This window comes from Mytilus galloprovincialis, chromosome 9, assembly GCF_965363235.1.
Source record: "Mytilus galloprovincialis chromosome 9, xbMytGall1.hap1.1, whole genome shotgun sequence".
NCBI lineage: Eukaryota > Metazoa > Mollusca > Bivalvia > Mytilida > Mytilidae > Mytilus > Mytilus galloprovincialis.
Genome location: NC_134846.1, coordinates 31,654,975 through 31,666,081, shown reverse-complemented (window position 1 = coordinate 31,666,081; position 11,107 = coordinate 31,654,975). Strand labels below are relative to the sequence as shown.

At 32.9% G+C, this 11,107-nt stretch overlaps 2 protein-coding genes across 2 annotated transcripts; one reads left to right on the top strand and one right to left on the bottom strand.

The window, feature by feature from the left end:
- Positions 1-208: 208 nt before the first annotated feature.
- Positions 209-6,216, bottom strand: LOC143044810 (uncharacterized). The gene is made up of 3 exons (XM_076216980.1): positions 6,048-6,216; positions 2,923-3,003; positions 209-600 (listed from the first exon to the last, which is right to left on the bottom strand). Exons 1-3 carry the CDS (start codon positions 6,139-6,141, stop codon positions 494-496), a joined length of 282 nt encoding a protein of 93 aa, XP_076073095.1. The 5' UTR covers positions 6,142-6,216; the 3' UTR covers positions 209-493.
- Positions 6,217-6,301: 85 nt separating this feature from the next.
- LOC143044809 (17-beta-hydroxysteroid dehydrogenase type 6-like) lies at positions 6,302-10,012 on the top strand. Its single transcript, XM_076216979.1, has 5 exons — positions 6,302-6,534; positions 7,523-7,732; positions 8,229-8,411; positions 8,991-9,123; positions 9,648-10,012. Exons 1-5 carry the CDS (start codon positions 6,408-6,410, stop codon positions 10,003-10,005), a joined length of 1,011 nt encoding a protein of 336 aa, XP_076073094.1. The 5' UTR covers positions 6,302-6,407; the 3' UTR covers positions 10,006-10,012.
- The last annotated feature ends 1,095 nt before the right edge of the window (positions 10,013-11,107 follow it).

Genomic DNA, 11,107 nt, shown 5'->3' with positions numbered 1-11,107 from the left:
ATCGTCCAAAAATAAAGGTGGGGTTCCAACACCCGGAACCCTCCCCCTGGATCTGCCACTGACCTAATGCATTCTTCATTATTTTCATACTGAAGTGAAAGTTGATACATCAAATAGGTCAGATAAAAAAGAGAGTCAAAATATACTAAAGGAACACTCAATGCATAAGCCAATCGCTGAAAATGTGTAATAAATATATCAAGACAAATTGATGGAAACTTTTATATATAAAAATAATATATTAAGGTAAATCTGTTTTTTTAAGATCTGTTATGATAAAACATAGATCCACATGTTAATTCACATGTTCTACAACAAGTTCTCCATCATATAAATAAATGTGTGGAATCTGCAGTTACATGTACACTGTTATCCTGTAATTATAGATCTCAATCGGACACCTTTCGTATCAGTTCCATTTGTAGACTGCTCAATGGTCTTGGACCATTTTGTGCTTGTTCTGTTTTTTTTTAAAGGTAATAACTTTTTCTGATTAACTCAGTCCCAGCAATTTTTCCACTGATGGGTACATCCAATCATCATCACTTAGATTTTTCAGCTTCTGTCGTAATTGTTTCAGTCTCTGCTCATGCATGTCGTCTGAAAAAAAATACAGATTTTTATATCCGATTAACAATATATTTTTCATTGCTTGGTCTAAACTTAAGAAAATGTTAAGATGTCAATATAGATTCTTACACTGAAACAAGTGTATTACGATATTTCTCCACTCGAGACAGTTAAATTTTATTATTTAAAGCGAGAGGCTTGCCAACTTTTTAAATAATTAAAATCTGTTTCTATAATGATTTTTCTCCTTCTTTTTCAAAGATTTTTTAGAAACTTGTGTTCTTTATATGCGACGTCATCAGGCATGGTCACCTTTTTTCATGATGTCACAATAGAAAAATTCAGCAGAAAACAAAAAATTTTGACTAATCATTTGCGGAGAACAGATATTTCACTAGTGAGGAGAAATATTTTTCTGACACTGATCAAGAAATGTGAAAATAGCACAAAAATTAGAGACAGCTTCTTACAAGAGACTAATCACAAAATGATGAAGAAGTTAACAACTACTATAAGTCACTGTACAAAATGTATGTACAGACCATAACAAAGTAGCTGACCCTATACAATGTACCAGTTCTTAAATAAAATATTGTTTGTCTCTCCAATCCCGACTGACCCTGCAAAAATGGTGTTTCTCATAAAATTTTATTGTCAAAACTAAGTCAAATATTATTTTATTCATTTCTGATGATGTTCAAGCTTTTTGGAAAAATAAAATTATTTCAGTACCTACATGTACCTACCCTCACCTGGCTTGGCAGGGTCGAGATTGGGGAAACTAACAATATATTAATTTAGGCCCCACATAGCAATCTATATGAGGCACTCACTAGACAAATGTAAAACAAGGAGAAACATACAGAGTTAATTATTTACAAAACAATAAACTAATATGATACATGTATACAGCACCCAACAACATCAACAACAAGGCATGTTTCTTGTTTTTTAATCGGATTTTTGTGACAAAAATATCGGTTATTGATTTGGGGATGTACGGCGAGCGGCCGGGCAGTCGGGCGGGCGGCAATCAAATGTTGTCCGTGCATTAACTCATGAACCGTTCAGCCAAAGCTTTTAAAATTTTAATATGTTGTTACTGACAACTAAATGAAGGTCAAGTTCAATAATGGCGATTTTGACTTTTACCGTTCAGGAGTTATGGTTCTTGAAAGATTGAAAAATGGAGTTTTCAGTCGTGTCCGTGCATTTACGCATGAACTGTTCTACCAAAGCTTCCCAAATTTTAATATGTTGTTACTGATGACAAAATGGAGGTCAAGTTCAATAATGACGATTTTGACCTTTACCGTTCAGGAGTTATGGTTCTTGAAAGATTGAAAAATGGAGTTTCCAGTTGTGTCCGTGCATTTACGCATGAACTGTTCTACCAAAGCTTCCCAAATTTTAATATGTTGTAACTGATGACAAAATAGAGGTCAAGTTAAATAATGACGATTTTGACTTTCACCGTTCAGGAGTTATGGTTCTTGAAAGATTGAAAAATGGTGTTTCCAGTCGTGTCCGTGCATTTTCTCATGAACCATTCAACCAAAGCTTTTGAAATTTTTAAATGTTGTTACTGATGACAAAATAGAGGTCAAGTTCAATAATGACGATTTTGACTTTTACCGTTCAGGCGTTATGGTTCTTGAAAGATTGTAAAATGGCGTTTTCATTCACGTTGTTGCATTTACTCATGAACCATTCAATCTAAGCTTTTCAAATTTTAATATGTTGATACTGATGATAAAATGGAGGTCAAATTTGATATTGACGATTTTCACTTTCACCATTCATCAGTAATGGTTCTTGTGATATTGCCAGGACACAAATAAATATTAATAAATCCGGTTTGCTGTCGTTGTGACAGCCTCTTGTTATATAGATTAGACTGTTGGTTTCCCGTTTAACTGGTTTTACACTAGTAATTTTGGGGCCCTTTATCATGTTTATAGCTTGTTATTCAGTGTGAGCCAAGGCTCCATGTTGAAGACCGTACATTGACCTAAAATGGTTTACTTTAATAAATTGTTATTTGGATGAAGATTTGTCCATGTTGTCTCATTGGCACTCATACCACAATGACATCTTCCTAAATGTATATCTAAGCTCTAAATCTTTCTTTGAGATCTTAATTTTAAATGAATAAAAAATCTCTTTGCTCAACAAGAAAATCAACATGTACATGAATATAAGTTTTTTTTAAATATTATTTTGCTGAGAATACATCTCATACATTGATCATAATCAGTTGAGAAAAGTCAGATATTTTAATAAGTACATTTGTAATGAACTGTCAATGGTATTTTTGGATGCTTAGTAAAAACTATATATGTATATATATACCTTTTTGCATTAATTTTCTACTCATTTCAATTTCATAATCTATCTGTAACCTATTCATTAAAGACAAGGCTGAACTGCTATCTGAAAATAAAAGGGTATTAAATTAATGATCTATTCATTTTTTTTTTATATCCTACATCATAATTAATTACACTGAAATATTTCTTATTTATTTGTTTGGTATTTGTTGTTAACAAATCATGCAAATTGGGATAAGAAAATTAAAGTAATGGTCATGTATGCATACTCCTTTTCATCTTAATCATGTTAATAAAACCTACTAATGTACATGATGTAAATTCATTATTTTTAATGGTGCATGTACATCATTGTATGTACCCAATGGTCAAACAAAAAAGTTAAAACTGGTACACATGTCACAAAATGATACTCCTGAACCTCCCCCTTTCAGTTACAATGTATTCTGAACATTCTTGAATTTTTTATATCAACAATGTAAATAACATGTGCATGTATTAAAGTCTATATACATGTTCTTTTCCTGTATTGTATTTAAAGGGTATCAGTTTCGTTCTTGCCCAATACACGTTTGCCCCTAGGTCTGTTCGCAATCTACATGTATGCACCCTTTTTTTGTACAAATTCTAGTTGAAGTATTACATGAACTAAGATATTTTTTCATATGTTTATACACCAAAAAAAATTCTCTTTGATTTAAAAATGGAAAAAATTATTTATATATATGGCAATACTCCTGGCATCCAAGAAAAAAAGTCATGAGTTAAAGTAGTCCAAATAATAATGACATCTGGCAAGGCTATTTAGTCAATTAAAAGGAAGCATAGGAGTAGGAAGGTGTCCAAGGAAAAATTAAAATAGCCTTGCCAGACGTTATAATTATTTGGACTAGAGGTCAGGGAACAAGACAAATCGGCACATCGACACCTATTTCATGTATTTATAGTCAATCAAAACACACAAGTTCATTTCATATCCATTCACATGTATCATATATACAGAGAGTCAGAGCTCAGACACAAACAAGTCAATTTTTGTTTTTGATTTAAAGAAAACATGTACAATGTATCCATTAAAAACGTGTTTTCAATTTTAGACTTATCCAAGTCAATGTAAGTCAGAAAATGACAGACTTGTTTAGGTATATTTATGTTGATGAAAAAACTTAATTTTACTTGGTGGCCAAAGTACACCATGTACATGTATGACAGCAAAAACCTGTCGATTGCAATGAGTATGCTCCTTTAGGATAAGGGGGGCTGCCCCACTCATTGCAATTATTCTTTCTTACAACATGTACAATATTAAATATACCCAAACTGTGTGGCCTGTGTGAATTCAATTAAAACATGTCCTTAGGAGCTATATATATATATATATGCTGCCAATTTTTTTTATGCATTAAAAACATTTCAGTACAGACCATTTACTTTTAATGGGGTGCTATATATGGATTTCACCCCAAACTTTAGATTTCTTTGGTTTTCATTAAAGCCTGGCAAAAATATAACCTTATCACATATAATTAAATATTGTTAGAAATATGAAAACAGTCGAATGTCTGAAAACTTTTTTTTCAAGTTGGCTATTTTTCAATTGAGGAAGATTCAATGGTTATTTTTTTTATTAAAAATACACTCTTTAATACATTGTCTTATAAATCTTTAATATAGATCATTTTTCTGATGAAAATACTCTACTCATGAAAACATTCTAGTCAAGAAGCATACATGTCTGAATATATTTCTTTAAAACAGTTCTAGTCATAATGACATTCCTTCTTTATAAGTGTTCCAGTATTTAATAATTATACCATATTTCATGTATTTTATGTCATAAATTGGATAATGACACTATGTTAAAGTTTCAGTTTTGGTTAAAAAGTTTTTTATCTGAAAATGCCTGTTCATTTGATGTTGGTTTTCAGCATGTCCAGTGTTTGTTGTTTTTAAAATGTTTTTTTTTTTTCTTCACAAGAAACTTGGTTTAGTGTAACTGCTTGTTTAAACTGTATTTTGGCTGATAAAATAAAATATTTTTCCTACCTACCGACCCTTCAGTCTGAAGGTAGTCGGAAAACTGCAAACAAACATATTTTTAAGGTTGGCCTAACACAATGTACATAAGCAATTATCATTTTTTTGTAATTTCCCGTGTCCCGCTAGACTTCATTTTCTGTTTTTATGACATAATTATTTGACTTTCATGTGTCACGCTTACAAAAAAATCCTCTATCCCGTGTCACACTTAAACCTAGTCCAAATAATAATAACGTCTGGCAAGGCTATTTTAATTTAGGTGTCCCAGAAAAAAAAATTAAAATAGCCTTGCCAGACGTCATAATTATTAGGAATAGCTTAGACCCCAATTTAAGGATGTACACCTCTGAGGAGCCACAGACTGTAGCAAAATAATTGGTGAAGAAAAAATAGTATGGTGGTGCACTTCTTTTTTTGCTACAGCCCTTTGAAAATGTCCAATTTTGATGATTTTCCCATTTTTCATCGATTTTTACCTATTTTTGGGCTATTATCGTGAAAATAATCAGAGTTCCACAATTAAATTTTTTTTCATACTTTCTATATAAAAGATGAAGTGGACCAATTCAATCTGCATAAATTTTACTTAAAAAAACTGTGAAAACTGTTAAAATATGGAAAAATAAAGGTTGGCAGGTAGGTGAAACTTACATAAATGAAGAGATAAATGAAAAATGAACAGATTGATGCCCGATTTATATAATTCCAAGGCCCTCAATCGGCACCAGAATCGACGAAGCAGCGCATCTATTATGGGTGGGCAAATATCCACTTTTTGATATGGGACAAGCTCTGACGTCCCACGGCCCCAACTTGTCTGGCAAAACAGCTGTTGGACGTCAGAGTAATCTCCGACTACTTTTTAAGGAACACCAAGGATTATCTCCAAGTAAAAGTACTATTTACATATTAAAATATATGGTGGATATATTTTAAAAGTTATTGTCCAACGGTTAAAATATACAGTAAAACTCTTCTATTTACACATAAAATTATCCGAGTGTCTTTATAAACATTAAAACACAACTTATACGGAATAAAAACTGTTTGTTTTGGACAAAGACGTATAAGTTAAAAAAAAGTCCATGATGTGGATAATAGATTTACCTGTCATTCTATCTGCTTCGACATTTGGTGATTTGAATAAGTTCCTTTTTATTTCTTCTTTTGTAAATGTTGGATCTGGAGAAGGCGATGCCATTTTTCAAGGGGAGAGCACTCGTCTGATAAAAAAAAATAAAATAAAAAGTCCGTCTCCGAGAAAAATCCGTCACAGGTCTATCGGAAAACCAAATAAAGCATAAGATAAAACATGACTTTCTGAAAAGGTTCTGATTGGTCAATGGATGACTATTTATCAAAAGATTAATCAATTAACAATCGTTACTACTCGGTCGTTCTCGTTACAACTACAATAACAAGTTATGCATATTAACTATCAAGTGAAGCATATTTTATGACTGCGCTATGCATATTTGTGTTTATGGAGTGATTCTTATTATCATACTTTTCGTTAGTCTTCTTATATTTGTTTACAAACTCAGACGAAACAGGAAAATCAAAGTAATAAATGGCAAATCAGTATTTTTAACAGGTATGCTATTTTTAAATTCACTGTTGTGGTGCTATTTCTTGACCCGTAGTTTAACTTTTTATATAAAATGCTTCGCTGAGCGCAGCCTAATACGACCAGAGGTTGAACCCTGAACATTTCAACGGGGCAAATTTGGACACAATATTCAAGCTTGATACTGTCTGAATTTGGATTGTTATCTAATTTTTTACATATTATAGGTTTCTGACAGAAAACAAATTTCGAGATCTTGTCTGTCTGTCTGTCTGTCTGTCTGTCTGTCTGTCTGTCTGTCTGTCTGTCTGTCTGTCTGTCTGTGTTACAGCCCTTTACCTAGTTTTAAATTTTTGATGATATACTTATTTTAAATTACTAGAGTTCTGTTCAAAGGGAAACAACTCATTTTTTTAAAAGTCATTGTAGTTTAGATAAATGACATTTTTTTTCCTTTTCTTTTTATAGTAAAATGTTTAAAGAATTTAGTTGTAGGTTTGTTGGTTATTTTATGTAGTTACACCAGGACATGTTATAATAGATCAAGTTAGAATTTCGTTCCATTACAATGAATTTTTATCCGGTAGTGGACTGTGTATTGCAATTCAATACTCATGCACAGACAGTATGTTTGTTATGTCTGTTTTATAACGGTCTCAATCAATGTTTGGAGATGTATAATTCCTTTTAAGCGAGAGAAATAAAATAGGACGATTTTATGCTAAAATTTATATATTTTCAAATAAAAGGTCAGCATACGTACGCTCTCTATGCTCCCTAAATGGACAAATGTAAACACGTATTGGTTGATTCATGATTAATAGGTTATAATGTATATATCGCAAATGTGTTTTCCCGACGCTCTCTAGTGAGTTGTGATATACAGACGGTAGGTTAAAAAGGAATGTTTGATAAAAGGCGGGAATTGGTCTTGGGAAAAGTAGAAAAAAACAGGGCAGTGGGGAAAAATTACAAAACATTATATTTTCAAATTGACGGACATACTTTCTTTAAGGATGTGATAGAGGCTTTGGATACCATATAGCCAAACAATTGAGCACTATAGGATTCCGGGTGTTTGCTGGTTGTTTAGATATCAACGGAGTAGGTGCAAAAGAACTTGCAAACTTCTCAAAAAGTGTGCATCCAGTACAAATAGATGTAACCAAAGAACAAGATGTCTCAGATGCATTAAAGTTTGTCACAGATACAATTCAAGATAAAGGTTCGTGCAAATATGTCAGTACTCAAACTTTTAGCCGAGTTATATCATTTAGACTGAGACCCCCCCCCCCCCCCCCCCAAAAAAAAAAACAAAAAAAAAAACCAACCAATCCAAACTTGCCAAAATGCCGCCGTTATGTAAAAGTTAATTGGATTGCACAACAGACTACATCAAACCAGGAACACAGACTTGTCGATCAGAGAACATAGAAATCAAAACAACAATGGTCGAAAGACAAACGTCAAGAACAATACAAATATATATGTGTTACTAGAGTTCTTATATGATTTGCATATTATGAAATACGTTAACATGATTGGTCAAAAATGCTTCTAGAGGTATTTAAAGTAAATAATTTTTGGTTAAACGAGGTTGACGTTACTATACTTTTATATATATTCACACACCAGGCAAAGCCAATGAACAAACACACAATAATGTGTTATTGATGCTACGAATGTTGAAAACCAATTAAACATTTCTTCTATTTTTGTAGGTTTATGGGCTGTTATTAACAATGCAGGTGTAGCATCTTATGTCGAATGTGAATGGTGTCCATTAGATGTATATCAACGCATGATTGACGTGAATCTAACAGGTGTAATCAGAGTGACCAAAGCCTTTCTACCGCTCGTCAGAAAAACTCAAGGTCGTGTTGTCACTGTTGCAAGTCTGGCTGGTAATGTAACACGCGTTAAAATTTAAAATATTACATATTATCTTAACGAATATTGTCGTGTTATTGAAAATTTCATACGAGATTTAAATATATAAAAATATTTATCTTATCCTACAATTCAGTACTGGCCTGGTAAGGTTGTCAATTAACACGTTTATTTTTTTTTAATTCTCAATCATGCAGTCTTTTATTTGTAATTTCAAATCGTTCAGCAAAGGCTTTAACGGACACATTTTTGCATGAACTCTGACGTGAAAAGCCATTTTTGAATTATTATTCAGACACTCAAAAGACAATCAGAATGAACGAGACAACTTTGCATACTTCACACATAAAGAAAAACAACATATAAGCTATCTGCATGTCGTCTGTCGGTTCCTTCTCAATTACTGGTGCTCGACGAGCATCTTGACGAGCATCTTTGCTAGCCAAGAATTCCGATCCAGTCCCACTTTAAAGGGGCGGACCGGATCGTAACCATTGGCTAGCAAAGATGCTCGACATGTTGTTAATGACAATTAAAATCATGCAAAATAAAAACATTCTACCTGTCCCTATACACACTGTTTTAATTTCCAGGAAGGAATGGTTTACCAGGTTTCTCAGCATACACTGCCACGAAGTTTGGTATAATAGGATTTTCAGAATGTCTCAGAAGAGAAATGAACAAGTTTAATGTCAAGGTCATCACAATAGAACCAAGTATGTACAAGTAAGTATATAAAGTATCCAGTCTAGGTCATTATAGCTACAAAAGTCTTGTTGGAATCGACGAAAAGTGGTTTGGTATATATCTTAAATTGATTGACCAAATGGCAATATTTAAGGTAAATGTAAACTGAGTTCTTTTGTAAATGTGGAAACCGGTTGTAAACTTTGAAAGGCTAATTATCCAGCATGTATAGATATTACCAAGACAAGCAAAAATAAACGATATGTACAATGTACCTGTAATCAAAACAACACAAGTTATCATGGTTAAACTGATGATCGATAACTGAGTCAATTTTGCCACTCGGCAAACCTTGGTGGATTATTATACGTAATCTGTTATACGTGTTCCCTTCCGATTTAAACATACGGTTATCTGAGTTAAACAAAATTTGCTGAATGTCAGACTTTTTGAGCTTAATTTCTTCCTTGGACGTTCTTTCATTTTAAACTTTATGTATACATGCTATCAATGAGTACTAGTAAATTTACACGTGTCAATAATTGTTTATGATATTTTTACAGAACAAATATAACTGATGAAAATGTTATCATCGCACAAAACAAGGAGATATGGGAAAAGTGTCCAGACGAGATTAAAAATGCATATGGAGAACATTATTTCAACGATTTTCTTGTTAAAATAAAGGAAAATATACTAGATTTAACTGCCAATAAAGACATCGCGCAAGTAATTGACGCAATTGAGGACGCCATTTGTTGCCAGTATCCGGACACTAGATATGTTCCAGGGTTTCGTACTTCTTTAGAGAGTTTTATATATTCCATATTGCCAGTCAGTATTCAAGACTTAACAGTTTCGCTTGTAATGAAATATGTCAGTAAACCATGTCAAATGACTACATTAAATAAAAACAAATAAAACATTGTCTAGCATATTCTTTCCTCGTTCGACTTGGTCTTTAATCGTTTTAAGCCAACTTTATATTGTCTTTTCACAAATTAATAAGACGTCATCACACTACACCCGATGGACGTGTTTTATAAAAAAGAAGATATGATATGATTGCCAATGAGACAACTGTCCACAAGAGACCAAAATGACACAGACATTAACAACTATAGGTCACCGTACGGCCTTCAACAATGAGCAAAACCCATACCGCATAGTCAGCTATAAAAGGCCCCGATATGACAATGTAAAACAATTCAAACGAGAAAACTAACGGGCTTATTTATATAAAAAAAAAATGAACGAAAAACAACTATAGGTCACCGTACGGCCATACCGCATAGTCAGCTATAAAAGGCCCCGAAATGACAATGTAAAACAATCCAAACGAGAAAAAATAACGGCCTTATTTATATAAAAAATGAACGAAACAAATATGTAACACATAAACAAACGACAACCACTGAATTACAGGCTCCTGACTTGGGACAGGCACATACATAAATAATGTGACGGGGTTAAACATGTTAGCGGAGTCCCAACCCTCCCCTAACTCGGGACAGTGGTAAAACAGTACAACATAAGAACGAACTATAAAAATCAGCTGAAAAAGGCTTAACTAATCAGATGGACAAAAATACAAGTAGACGTTGCCGGGTACTTGTACATCCCGACAACAAAAAGCCACTAGGAACAGATCTGAGAGTACTCGCAGTTATCTGACAGCTATTTCAAAACCACTCACAACTAATAAAAAAAATCATGCATCTAAGACTAAACTATCAATCCGTACACATCCAACATCCAATGGATTTAGTGTAAAGACGTCATGATTGTATTTTTCGGAAGAAAACACGATTTTTTTTCTCTGCAAGTTTTAAAACAGGTTTAACATATACATAACTGCTTTAGATATCTATAACTACGTGTTAAAATGTCAGGTGTTTTAGTTAGTATTGCATGGTTTCACAAGACTTGGTGCTTGAATATTTCTAGATCTGTGTACAAGAAATGGAAGTTTTGAACAACCTTGATTTGCTGTGTATTTAGTCTACAGCACTATATATAGGAC